Source organism: Nannospalax galili, unplaced genomic scaffold (genome assembly GCF_000622305.1).
Source record: "Nannospalax galili isolate Female #2095 unplaced genomic scaffold, S.galili_v1.0 scaffold278, whole genome shotgun sequence".
In the NCBI taxonomy this organism is placed as follows: Eukaryota; Metazoa; Chordata; class Mammalia; order Rodentia; family Spalacidae; genus Nannospalax; species Nannospalax galili.
This window is the reverse complement of record NW_008347536.1, coordinates 13466684-13479157: the sequence shown is the minus strand read 5'-3', so window position 1 is coordinate 13479157 and position 12474 is coordinate 13466684. Positions and strand designations below refer to the sequence as shown.

Sequence of the window (12474 nt, the reverse complement as noted above, 5' to 3'; positions counted from 1 at the left end):
GATGTGTGATATCTTAGTGATTGAAGGGAGGGGCTAAAGCAGTCTAGTGAATTTTTAAAATTTATATACAACTTCTAATTTGCAAATAAAGCAAAAATCAGAAAATACAATGTGAATGAAAAAGATGTGACTTTTTTTTGGTCTTTTTGAGACAGGGTCTCCCTGTAGCCCCAGCTGTCCTGGAACTCACTATGTAGACCAGGCTGACATTTTAAGTTCATTTATAAGTACATATGTCAAAAAGATTATATCCTATTATATGAACAATATCAAGATTTAATCTTTGCTAATTTAAAGTAGCTATACTGATCTTATTCTAGCACCAAAGACAGTAAAATGTGTGGCCTTGGCAGAACTACTCATGAATGTTTACATATAAGACTGTAAATGTCAAACTAATAAAGCCAAAGCTTAAATATTTCAATATAGTTGGCATGTAATCCAGCTTTCAACAGCAGCCTGGGACTACAGGTGTGTTTCAGGTCAGTGTATTCCAGGCCAGCTGGGATTACAGGGAGACCCTGTCTCAACAACAACAAAAAAAAGCAAAATCTAAAACCTAACTCATCTTTCTACTCTATGCTCTGACTAAAGACAGCTACAACAGTGAAGTATATTTTAAATTTCTCATATTAATCTATTTGAAATTATTCAGTTAAGAGGTAACCCTTACTACTAAAGTAAAAAATGCAAAAATGTATATGGCTTGTGATTTTAAAAATAATCTGGGATATTTTTACTTAATGTCAAGAACATAAAAGTAGTCTGACTTTTAGACTTATGAAACCTCTTCTTTTGGCTGATTATTATTACGCTCTTAACAAAGCAAGGCCAAAAATATTCCTCAAATATTCATGATTAAATTGCTGAACCGGAATTGGCTCACCTCCCAATGACTTCACAAGTATCTGCTTCAATTAATTTTGAGAAATAAAATAACCCAATCATTCTTTAGTTTTCTGATGCCTCTGCAAAATGTATCTGAAAAAAATACCAAAATAAATTGCTGCATAACAACATATAGTGTACCTTCAAAGTCAAATTTATGTCTATCCAAAAATCTGATATGAAACATTAATTGTACCTAAACAGAAAAACTGTAGATTTACCAAATCCTTACTAGTTATTAAAGTGCTCCACACCTCATTTCAATCAAATCTGCCCTATTTTTGCCTTTTATGAATCACAGCAATAACAAGATCCTAAAAATTTTTACATCTTAAATTATTTGATCTAATTTCATTATAAACTAGGGCCCAGAAAGGGGAAGGTCTAGATATGAAAAAATGTTTTCACATTACCTGTATGATATTGTTTCTTGTTCTATCTAGCCCATAAAAATTAAGTGTTGATTCTTAATGGGGCATTCAAATCATGAACACAAAGAGCAGCATTCCTAGATGAAACTATTACTCCTAAGAGAGTTCTAGACAGGGGTTGGAGATGTGGCTCAGTAGTAGAGCACTTGCCTAGTATACACAAGGCTCCAGGTTCCAGTCCCAGAACTAGACAGGGGCGAGGGAGATGGCTCAGTGGTTAAGAGTCCTGGCTATTCTTGCCAACTACCTGGGTTCGAATCCCAGCACCCACATGGTGGCTAATAACTATCTGTTAACTCCAGTTCCAGGGGATTCGATGCCCTCTTCTGTCCTCCACAGGCACTGCATGACATGGGTACACTTAATACACATGCAGGCATAACACATTAAAAAACAAACTCAATTGCTTCAAATAAAAAAACCCACATTATCATAAACTATTTTTTAGTAAGTTTAAAAGTTGCTAACTGGGGTGAGTGGGAATGGGTATCAGGAACAGGGGGGTTTTAAAAAGTCAGGCTTTTAAGAACAAATATTACTAAGTTCCAAACTGATCTTCAATTTAAAGTATACACATTCCAATTAATAGAAAAAAAAATTTACATATCCAACCAGACAAAGTAAGTGAGAATGAGAAACCAAGCCAGTCTATTACTTACAGTTCTACAGATCATAGAGGTCTCAAAGTGTTTGGCACACAGTCGATAATGTTTATTTAGTTGATCAGGTGTTTTATCTTCTAAGTCTGCTCTCCTACAATTCTCAACCCACTTCTGGCATCTATAAATAAAACCAAAATATAATTATGGAACATAAACTCAAAATTTAAATTTTTTTTATTTATTATTTTTATTTTATGTGTACATGTGTATTGCCTGCATGTAGGTAAGTGCACCCTAGTTGTGCAATGCCCGCAGAGGTCAGAAGAGGCTGTCAGATCCCCTGGGACTGGAGTTACAGACTGTTGTTAGCTGCCATGTGGGTGCTGGGATTTGAACCTGGGTGTTCTGCAAGAACCACCAGTGTTCTTAACCACTGAGCCATCTCTCCAGTCCCTCAAAATTTAAATTTTTAAGTGTTTGGACTGGGCATGGTGGCACACACCTATAATCTCAGCACTTGGGAGGCTGAGGCAGGAGGACTGTGAGTTTGAGACTAGCCTGGGCTATGTAGGAAGACCCTGTCTCAAAAAATAATCTGGTTTTAAGGTAAATATTAAGAATGGATTTCTGGGGCCAAGCATGGTGGCACATTTAATTCCAGCACTCAGGAGGCAGAGGCAGGCAAATCTCTGTGAATTCAAGACCAGCTTGGTCTACATAGCAAGTTCCAGGCCAGCTACAGCTACATAGTAAAAAAAATGGATTTCTGCTGTATTCCTCCAGAACACAATTTAGACAAGTTGATTAATAACAAAATGAGAGTTGGAAGAAATCTTAAAAATCATTTTGTATAAACTCAACTGCAGACAAGGTTAAGAAGTAACTTGCTCAGTCAAGTCTAAAGTCATTAACAAAACTATAATGTAAACCTGGGCCTTCCAATTCCAACTGCAGGTTCATGTTCTATGAATAATTAGTTTCTTTTGTAAGCACAAAAGAAATATTGTATTCATCTGTCATAGTATAAACATGTTGGGGACCCCTGCTGTGAAGTCGTAGTCTCTCCATGTCCGGGTGTAGTATAAACAGGATTTAGTATGCATAATGGTATGTGTACAAATGAGACTGCAAGTCCCAGGAACACAGAAATTGTATCTGCACACTTGAATACAAAGAAAGTACCTAAGACACTAAACGAGATAAACTTCACTGCAAAAAGGTACAAGTTCTAAGCACTACTGTCCATTTATCTCTGATTTAAGGTAAAACAACTTTTTTGATATGGCTATAATTCAGACCACAAAACTCAAGAACAGAGTAAGTCTGAGACAGAAGGCCCAATTAATTAGCCTTATGTATTTCCATATCAAATACTTAGGAATAAATGTAGTGAAAGACATACAACATGTTTTATTTTTATTTTATTTATTTTAATTTAGTTAATTTTATGTGTAAGAGTGCTTCGCCTGCATGTATCTAAATGTGCCACAAGTGCACCATATGCGCGTAATACCCAGAGGCCAGAAAATCGTGTTAGAGCCCCTGGAACTGGAGTTACAGGTCATTGCTAGCCACCATGTGGGTGCTGGGAACCAAACCTGGGTCCTCTGCAAGAGCAGCCAGTGCTCTTAACCCCTGAGCCATCTCTACAGCCCCTTATTTAATTTAATTTATTTATTTTGGGTTTTAAAAAATATTTTATTAGTTATTTTTATTGTATGTGTATGAGTGTACTGCCTGCACGTATGTAAGTGCCCCTGTGTCAGGCAAAGCCTGTGGAGGCCAGAAGAGGGCATAGGATCCCCTGAAACTAGTTATGGACAGTTGGTAGCCACCATATAGGTGCTGGGAACTGAACCTGGGTCCTCTGAAAAAAACAGTCAGTGCTCTTGATCACTAAGCCATCTCTCCAGCCCTATTTCAGAGTTTTTTTTCAGACAGGGTCTCCCTGCCTCCCAGGTAGCTGGAATTAAATGGAATTAAAAGGGCCACTACACTTGGTTCTTTATTTTGTTTTTGTTTGGTTTGGTAAAGCTGAGACACTGAATTCTAAAACAAATCATTTCCCCCAAAATCTATTTACTGATTCAATTCAACTCCAATCCCAGAAGTTGTTGTGTACGTGTGTGTTGAGAGAGGACAAGATTATTCTGAAACTTTTTATACAGAACTCAAAAAACCAAAGAATACCCTAGGCAATCTTGAGGGGTTGGGGAGAAGGTTTAAAGAAACACCACCTACCAGATATTAAGACAGAATGGTACTGCACAAGAGAGAACAAGGGAACTTCAAAATAGAAAGCTATAGGCACTTAAAAGTAGCTTTGCAGGTTGGAAAGATGGCTCAGCCGTTAAGAACACTGGCTGTTCTTGCCGAAGACCTGGGTTCGTATCCCAGCACCCACATGGCAGCTAACTGTCTGTAACTCCAGTCCCAAGGGGTCTGACAGCCTCTTCTGACCTCTGTGGGCATTGTACAACACGGGTGCACTTACCTACATGTAGGCAATACATGTATACACATTAAAAGAGAAATTAAAAAAATTGAAACTAGTAATTCAGTTCATTATTACACTGTAATTTATTTTATGTTTATTTTTATTACAGCCTCTTCTGTCCTCCGCGGGTGTTACATAACATGGGTGCGCTTACTTACATGCAGACAATACATGTATACACATAAAATAAAATAATTTTTTTTTAAAAAAAAGCTTTGGACAGCAGTGAAGATGGATTTTTTTCAACCAACAGTGCTAAGTAGACTATAAATATGAAAAAAATCAAATGTAACTAATAATTTCACAGCACACACAAAAATAAATTCCAAATGACTTCAGATCTAAATATTAAAAACAAAGCAAGCTCATCATGGTAGTTTACACATGTATTCCTAGCACTTAGGAGGCAGGAGAATTGCAGATGGATTACATAGTGAATTCTAAGCTAGCCTGGGCTCCAGAATGAGATCCTGTTGGTCTCCAATTAATAAAAAAAAATAAGTATCTTTAAAGTAGACAAAACTCTCTTTAAAAGTGCCATAGACTGAGTTAAACAGATGATTCAGTGGTTAGAAGCACTGGCTGTTCTCTCAAGGACCGAGGTTCTGTTTTCAGCACACACATGGTGGCTAACAACCATTCATATGCCAGTTCTAGGGAATCTGATGCCCTCTTCTGACCTCCAGGGCATTATATGACACAGGAGCACTTATAGACATGCAGGCAATACACTCATAACATATAAATAAATAAAATAAATAATAAATAAATAAAACAGAGGCCACAGACCAGGTATGCAAAGTTAATTAAAAATATATCAATACCATATTTATAAACAGACTTAAGGACAGAAATCATATCATCATCTCAATAGTTGCATAAAAGGCATCTGACAAGTTCAACATGACTTTACGATAAAAGTCCTGAAGACAATGGGAGTAGAGGAAATATACCTCCACATAATGAAGGCTACATAAAACAATCCCACAGGCAACACTACACTGAATGGGGAAACACTGAGAGCATCCTATAAAACTTGGAATGAGACAAAAGTCCCCATTCTCTCCACTCTCTCTATATTGTGCTCAGAGTTTTAGAGCCATAAGAAAAGAAAAATAAATAAGTCAAATTATCCCTCTAAGCATGACCATGACTCTACTAGAAAACTTAGATCTGATCGGTTCTTTTAGCAAAACTGCAGAATATAAAATCAACATACAAAAACATTAACTTTTTCTGAGAAACAAATTAGGAAAAATATTCCATTCATAATAGCGTCAAGAAAATTAAATATCTAGAAATAAACCAAAAAGGCCAAAGACCTATACAATGAAAACTTTACGACACTGGGAAAAGAAATTAAAGAAACTAAACAATGGAAACAATGCTCATGGGTTTACAGAATTAATACTGTAAAATTGCTGTATTACCATAAGTGGCCTAGAGAGTCCATCAAAATTCCAATGACATTCTTCAAAAACTAGGCCAAAAAAATCTAAAATTCATATGGAAACACAAAAGACCCAGAACAACCAAAGTAATTCTAAGCAGAAAGAACATTAGATATATCGTAACTGCCCACAAATCATAACAGAGCCACAGTGACAAACACAACACAGTACTACACAAAACTGTGCAGAGTAATGGAGCAGAAGAGAGGACCCAGAACAAGCCCATAGAGCTACAGCCACCTAAGTTTTGACAAAGGTGTCAAAAACGTACACTGGAAAAAAAAAGACTGTTTCTTCAACAAATGGACCTGGGCAACTGGATATACACATACAAAAGAATGCAACTAGATCTGTATCTCTCACTCTGCACAAAAATAATTCAAAATAAACTAAAGGCCTTAATAAAAAACCTGAAATATAGCCGCGCATAGTGGCGCACACCTGTAGTCCCAGAAGTAGGGAGGCAGAGGCAGGCAGATCTCTGTGAATTCAAGGCCAACCTGGTCTACATAGTGAGCTCCAGACCAGCAGGGGCTTCAGGGAGACCCTGTCCCAAAAAGACCAAAAACAACAACAAAAACCCTTAGAAACTACTAAGAGAATACTTCAAGATTAGAGGAAATACTTCAGAAAGCAAGAACTTTCTGAAAATGACTTCAATAGCACAGGAAATAACCCCAAAGAAAGCAATTAACCAAGGAAGAGAGCCTATAAAACAGGGAGAAAATCTTTGCCAGCTCTACCTCAGACAAAGGTGGGAGGGTATGGTTATAGCCAAATAAAGAACTGCAAAAATTAACAACAAAAAAACCTCCCAAGTCAAGAAAATAGAACAGTTCTCAAAACAAGAAATACAAATGGTCAGTACATTTTTTATGCTTGTGTTGGCATGCACATATGCATGTGTGTGCACATAGGTGTAGAAGCCAGAGGACAACCTTCAGGTGTCATTCTCAGAAACACTGTCCACCTCCTTTGAGACAGGTCTCTTATCCCCTGGAGTTCACTAATTAGGCTAGACTCGCTGGTCAGACAGCCCCATGGATCCCTCCAGTCTCAGACTTCTCAGCCTTGAGATTACAAGTGCCCAACATCAGGTCTAGCATTTTTACATAGGTTTTGTGAGTTGAACTCAGGTTCTCATATTGCCACACAGTACTTTACTAACTGAGCTATATTCCTAGTCCCCTGATATTTTTTAAAGTGTTCAATAACTTTAGCTGAGAAATACAAATTAAAAGTACTTTGGGATTCTATCTCACTCCAGTCAGAATTTAACATCAAAAACAAGTGCTGGTGAGAATGTGGGGAAAGAGGAAGCAGTCATTTGGGAGCTCATTTCTGCATGTGGTATAAAGACATCTACCTTTTTTTTTTTTTTTTTTTTTTGGCCAGTGAAGGGGACTGAACCTAGAATCTGATGCATGTTAATCAAGTGTTTTAGCACTAAACTACATCCTCTAGCTGAAGACATCTCTTGAATATCCATCAAGCCTCTCATAGTCACATGTTCCAAATCAAACTTAATTCCTCCAGCAAACCTGTATTTCCCAGTCTTTCTTATGCCAATAAATATTCGTGTTAAAAAAAAAAAACTCAAGTCTAGGCGAGACGACTCAGTTGGTAAGAGCACTTAACATGCAGGCACAAGAACCTGAATTCAGACCTCTGAACCTACACTTAAAAAGCTGTAAGCCCAGCACTGTGGGGGATGGAGACAAGACTGCTGAGGCTTGCTGGCCCCCAACCTAACTACAGGTTCAGTGAGACCCTGTCTCAAAAGAATAAGGTGTGTTGGGCATGGGGGGGGGGTGGACACACCTTTAATCTCAGTACTTGGGAGGCAGAGGCAGACGGATTTCTGTGAGATAAGAGGCCAGCCTGGTCTACATAGTGAGCTCCAGGTCAGCTGGGGCTACAGAAGCTGGAGAAATGGTTCAAAAGTTAAGAGCACTGGCTGCTCTTGTAGAGGATCTGGATTCAATTCCCAGCACCCACATGGAGGCTAACAACCATCCATAACTCCAGTTCCAGGGTATTCAACACTCTCATCTGTCCTCTGTGGGCAATGCATACATATGGTACACATACATACATGCAGACAAAACACTTAAGCACAGTAGAGGAAGGAAGGAAGGAAGGAAGGAAGGAAGGAAGGAAGGAAGGAAGGAAGGAAGGAAGGAAGGAAGGATAAAGTGGAGAGTAAGAGGACACTTGATGTTCTCTTCTGGCCTCTGCATGTGCACATACATACACATGCACATACACCACACAGCCATATACCATACACACACACATTATCTCAGGAGTCACCCTTGATTCCTTTTTCTTTTATAATCCATGTTCAAACCACTAGCAAATCCTGTTGGCTTCATCTTCAAAACTTATTAAAAATGCATGAATCTACCTCTTCCTCCACTGATCTGGATGACTGCAAAACCCTTTCATTGGTCTTCCTGTTTTCACCTTTGTTTTCCTACAATTTAACAAGTAGCCAGTGATCCTGTTAAGCACAAGTCTCTCAGCTCTCAACCCTTCTATTTCACACAAAATAAATGCCATTGTGTTTTCCCCAACTGCATTTTCCTATACAATTTATCTCTCATTTACATCCTTTCTAGACTCATCAACAAGCATATCCTGTCGTCACCATTACTGTTATCCACTATGCTTTTGCCCAAGATATGGCCCGGCTGGCCCCTACTTCAAATTCACTGTTCACTCAAATTCACTGTGGTAAGGCTTTCTCTACTCAATGTCGTTTAAAAAACAATTGTCTGTTACTATTTGGGGGGGGGGGGGTAAAACAAGATCTCACACAGTAACTCTAGCTGGCCTAGAGTTTACGATGTAGTCCAGGGTGGCTTCAAACTCTCTGCTTCAGCCTCCCCAGCACTGAGATTACAGGTCATGCATCATGCCCAGCTCCCTGGCTACTCTTAAACCCCTCCAACCTCTGCTGTATTTTTCTCCATGGCATTTATCACTACTGGATACATTACTGTATATACTGTACTTGTCTACCCGGACACCTGAATGTTGTAACCTCTGAGAGTTGGGACTTTTCATTGGTTCATCTGTTACACATCTCCTAGTGCTTAGACCAATGTCTTACAATTGTAAGCCTTTAATGAATATTTTTTGAATTAATAAACAGCATGCTATATCATAATCGTCTGCTGATAGATCTGCCCCGCCACCATGAATTACGAGCTTTCCGCAAGGAGCTACGGCATTCACCTGACGTTGTTACTCCAAATGATTTTTAAAATGACCCCACAAGAAGGCCTGTGAAATATCGCAGCTTTCCCACGAAGTCCCCGTCCTATCACTCTCAAAGTACGAGTTATGTGGGTTACCTCAAGGAAGAGGTTTCAATACCAATTTCCACGCCCTCGCGTCCATGCCCTGAGATTCCCCACAATAACCAAGGGAGATGAGTAACGGTCCCCGTCTGCATCTGAATATTGTGCAATGACAAGTCCGAAGGCCGCAGCTGTTGTGACCCGATTTAAGATCAAGGAACATGGGCCGGCTCCAGGCAGAAACACTGTCCTGGGAGAGCGGGGTGACAAGGCAGAGCCCAAGGGACCACAAGCCAGAGTCCAAATCCTTCTTTGACAGCTAAAGGACCGAGACGCGCGAGGGAAGAGCAAAGAGCCCGCCTCCTCCGCCTCCGCACCGCCCCGGTCCCTGCATCTCCGGTGGCACCCTGGGGGCCAGGTCCCCGCGGGCGCACGTGCTTTGAGACGCCGGCCGGCCGCCCACCGCCCCGGGCCTGCAGTCCAGCCCCGCGCCGCGCTCACCTGGCCGGGTCCCGCGGGAACCTGAAGAAGGCCAGATCGGACTGCGTGCTCTTCCGCGTGCAGTTGGGAGCCGCGCAGAAGTTCGGCATGGTCGTCCGGCCGCCGGCCGGTCCAGCCCTCCCCTCCCCGCCTCGTCAGGGCAGCCCGGCCGCCCCGCGGGGCCGGGGAGGGGAGCCAGGCTGGCCGGCCGGATAGGCAAGGCCGCGCGCGGAGGAGGGGCCGGCGCGCGCGAAGCCGCGAGGGGCAGGAGGGGCGCGCGGGCCGCGGCCGGGCTGGGGACGCGGCTCCACAGTGCTGTGAGCGGCCGGGAGGATTTACCGCCGTCGCCGCCGCTGCTGCACCTCCCGCCCGCCCGGGACGCTGCCGCCTCCTTCCCACAATGCACCCCGGCACCCGGGGGTGCCCTCTTCCCTCAGCCTTCCTCCCCCGCCCTTCGCGCCGCCGACCTCTCCCGCGGGCGGGCGGGCAGGCACGCACTCGGAAGCGCGCCTGACCGGGGTGTGGCGTGGAGGAGGCGGGGCCCTGGCGCAATGCGCCTGCGCACAGTCCAACTCACGGGGGAAGAAACTGCGCATGCGGCGTAGCCTTCCAGGACTCCAGAGCAGGCGACCCCGGGCTGCTCCGGTAGATTTGGTGTACGTGGGTGTCTGCAGGGCCGGAGCGAGCTTTAACGTTACGTCAAGGCTGCATCTTCTCTCCTTGCTTCACTTGGCGCTACTTACGCATCAATTGCAGGAGTGGTCATAGACTCTTAAGGGCCTCCGAATCAGGTCGACCTTGGTGACTGCTTGCAAACCCCCTGCATGGGTTGGACGGAGACATGGGCTGTAGGGGACTTAATTTTCCCCAGCTTTGCATCCACTGTTTGACCCGGTGAGCACAAGATTGCCACCTCCTCCCGCCCCATCTCAGCTATTTGCAAAGAGAAAAAAACTCAGAAAAGCAGTAATTCATCCCTGGAGGCTTCCAGGGCACCAGGAATAGCCACATGGTTAGGCCTGCAGGAAGGGATTGGTCCTTTGACCTTCTTACAGTTGTAGCATGTGAACGTTCCTGTATGGTTTAGTGCCAAAATGAGTGACCGCTATTTAGACCAAAGGATTAGTACCAAATTTTGCGTGAAACTGAACAAGTCTGCCAGTGAGACCTTTTGAAAGAAGCCTATGGGGATGAAGTGATGTAAAGGGGTCGAGCTTTTGACTGGTACAAAAGGTTTAAAGAAGGGCAGGAAGTTGTTTGAGATGATCCACGAAGTTGTCCAGTCATCCACAGGACAGATGAAGATATCCAGAAGGTCAAAGAGTTGTTTTGTTCAAACATATAGTTAATGGTAAAAATGATGGCTGAAGAATTAAGTTTAGATAAAGAAACTGTTAGACTCATTCTGAAAGAAAACCTGAATATGAGGAAAGTGCCAATGTTATATCAGGTATTTTGAAAGATGAGCCTAAACTTAAGACTAAAATTTCCATCTGACCATTCAAAGGAAACTAGGAAAACAAGCTCATGTGTGAGGAAAATGGTAATACGTTCTGAAACATGGAGTCACCCGCAGGGCAAAGCTGGCAGGGAAATGCCCCTGCCTGTGTTACATCCCAGACTCAACTGCTCTGCCAGCCAACTGCTGCAGGGGTCCTCCTCAGCAACCCTTCCCAGTAGGGTTGCTCAAGATTGGTTCACACGCTGGTGAAATGAGCCTGCAGTACTAAACCCAACCAGGTGCTGCACATCTGCTTCAGTCTTACTGCCCTTGCCCCTGACCTGTCAGGGCCCTTCTACAGTCTGCTGAACTAACCAGGGCCTTCCTTGCTGCTCTCCACCCCTTTGGAGTGTTGTGGCTGTTGACTTCTGGTACTAACTTGTCCTTGATCTCTTTTGTTTAACAAGTGTGGATCTCTTCAGTGCCTCTACCTCAGCTTGCTGTGGCTATCCTCACCCTGCCAGTGACAAGGGAGGATAGGAGTTGATCTCTGTGGCCAGGGAGACATACTTTTCTGAGAGGACCCCTAAAGAAGTCCTATAGTCACAGCCTGCTTCACAGTCAGAGTCTGCTGTATGGAACAGAAGCCAGTGGCATGCTGATTTATTGAGTAGTGCTGAGCCTTAAGGAGTGAGCGGGCCTGAATGGCTCAGTGTGAGTCCCCTAGAACTCAGGGGTTGGCCACCAGTACTTACCTATCTCCCCCTCAGGAGAGTTAAGTTTGTTTTTTTCTTTGCTTTGGACCACCATTCTTTGGAATGTTGCCTCACTGAAAAGAAGGATCTGGCCCTAGAATATTTTTCTGAGGAGAAAGATCGGGTGACTCTCTAGACCCCCAAATTAAGGGAGTCTGGTATCTAGTGCTGATTCCCATTCGCAATGTGAGGCCAATAGTGTCAGGTGTTTAAGCATCAACAATGTGAAGTTCTGAAATGAAATTGCTAAAGGTGGGTGCTTTATGCAGAAGGTGTTCTTGAACTGTGTCCTAGTTTGTTTCTTCATTGCTGTGACGAAACACTCTGACCACTACCAACTTGGGGAGGAAAGGGTTTACTCAGCTTACATCTCCCAGGTCATAGTTCATCAGGGAGCCCAAGGTAGGAACTCAGGGCAGGAACCCGGAAGCAGGAGCTGGAGCACAGGCCATAGAGGAACGCTGCTTACTGGCTTGCTCCCCTGGCCCCTGCTCAACCTGCTCTCTTATCCAACACAGGCCCACCTGCCCAGGGGTGGCACTACCCACAGTGGTCTGGGCCCTCACACATCACTCAACAATCAAGAAAATGCCCCACAGACATGGCCACAGGCCAGTCCAATGG

At 43.0% G+C, this 12474-nt stretch overlaps 2 protein-coding genes across 2 annotated transcripts in view; one reads left to right on the top strand and one right to left on the bottom strand.

The window, feature by feature from the left end:
- Thap12 (THAP domain containing 12) overlaps positions 1 to 10103 on the bottom strand; it is a 28018-nt gene extending 17915 nt beyond the window's left edge. Inside the window, exons 1-2 of the mRNA XM_008844228.3 lie at positions 9676 to 10103; positions 1979 to 2099 (exon numbers count right to left, since the gene is read on the bottom strand). Coding sequence (XP_008842450.1) covers positions 1979 to 2099; positions 9676 to 9764 — 210 coding nt within the window. The 5' untranslated portion in view covers positions 9765 to 10103. The remainder of the gene's footprint in view (positions 1 to 1978; positions 2100 to 9675) is intronic.
- A 645-nt stretch (positions 10104 to 10748) lies between these two features.
- Positions 10749 to 11365, top strand: Gvqw3 (GVQW motif containing 3). The gene is given in 4 exon segments (XM_008844267.2): positions 10749 to 10821; positions 10824 to 11084; positions 11087 to 11126; positions 11128 to 11365. Coding segments are annotated over 4 exon segments (612 nt in total).
- Positions 11366 to 12474: the final 1109 nt, after the last annotated feature.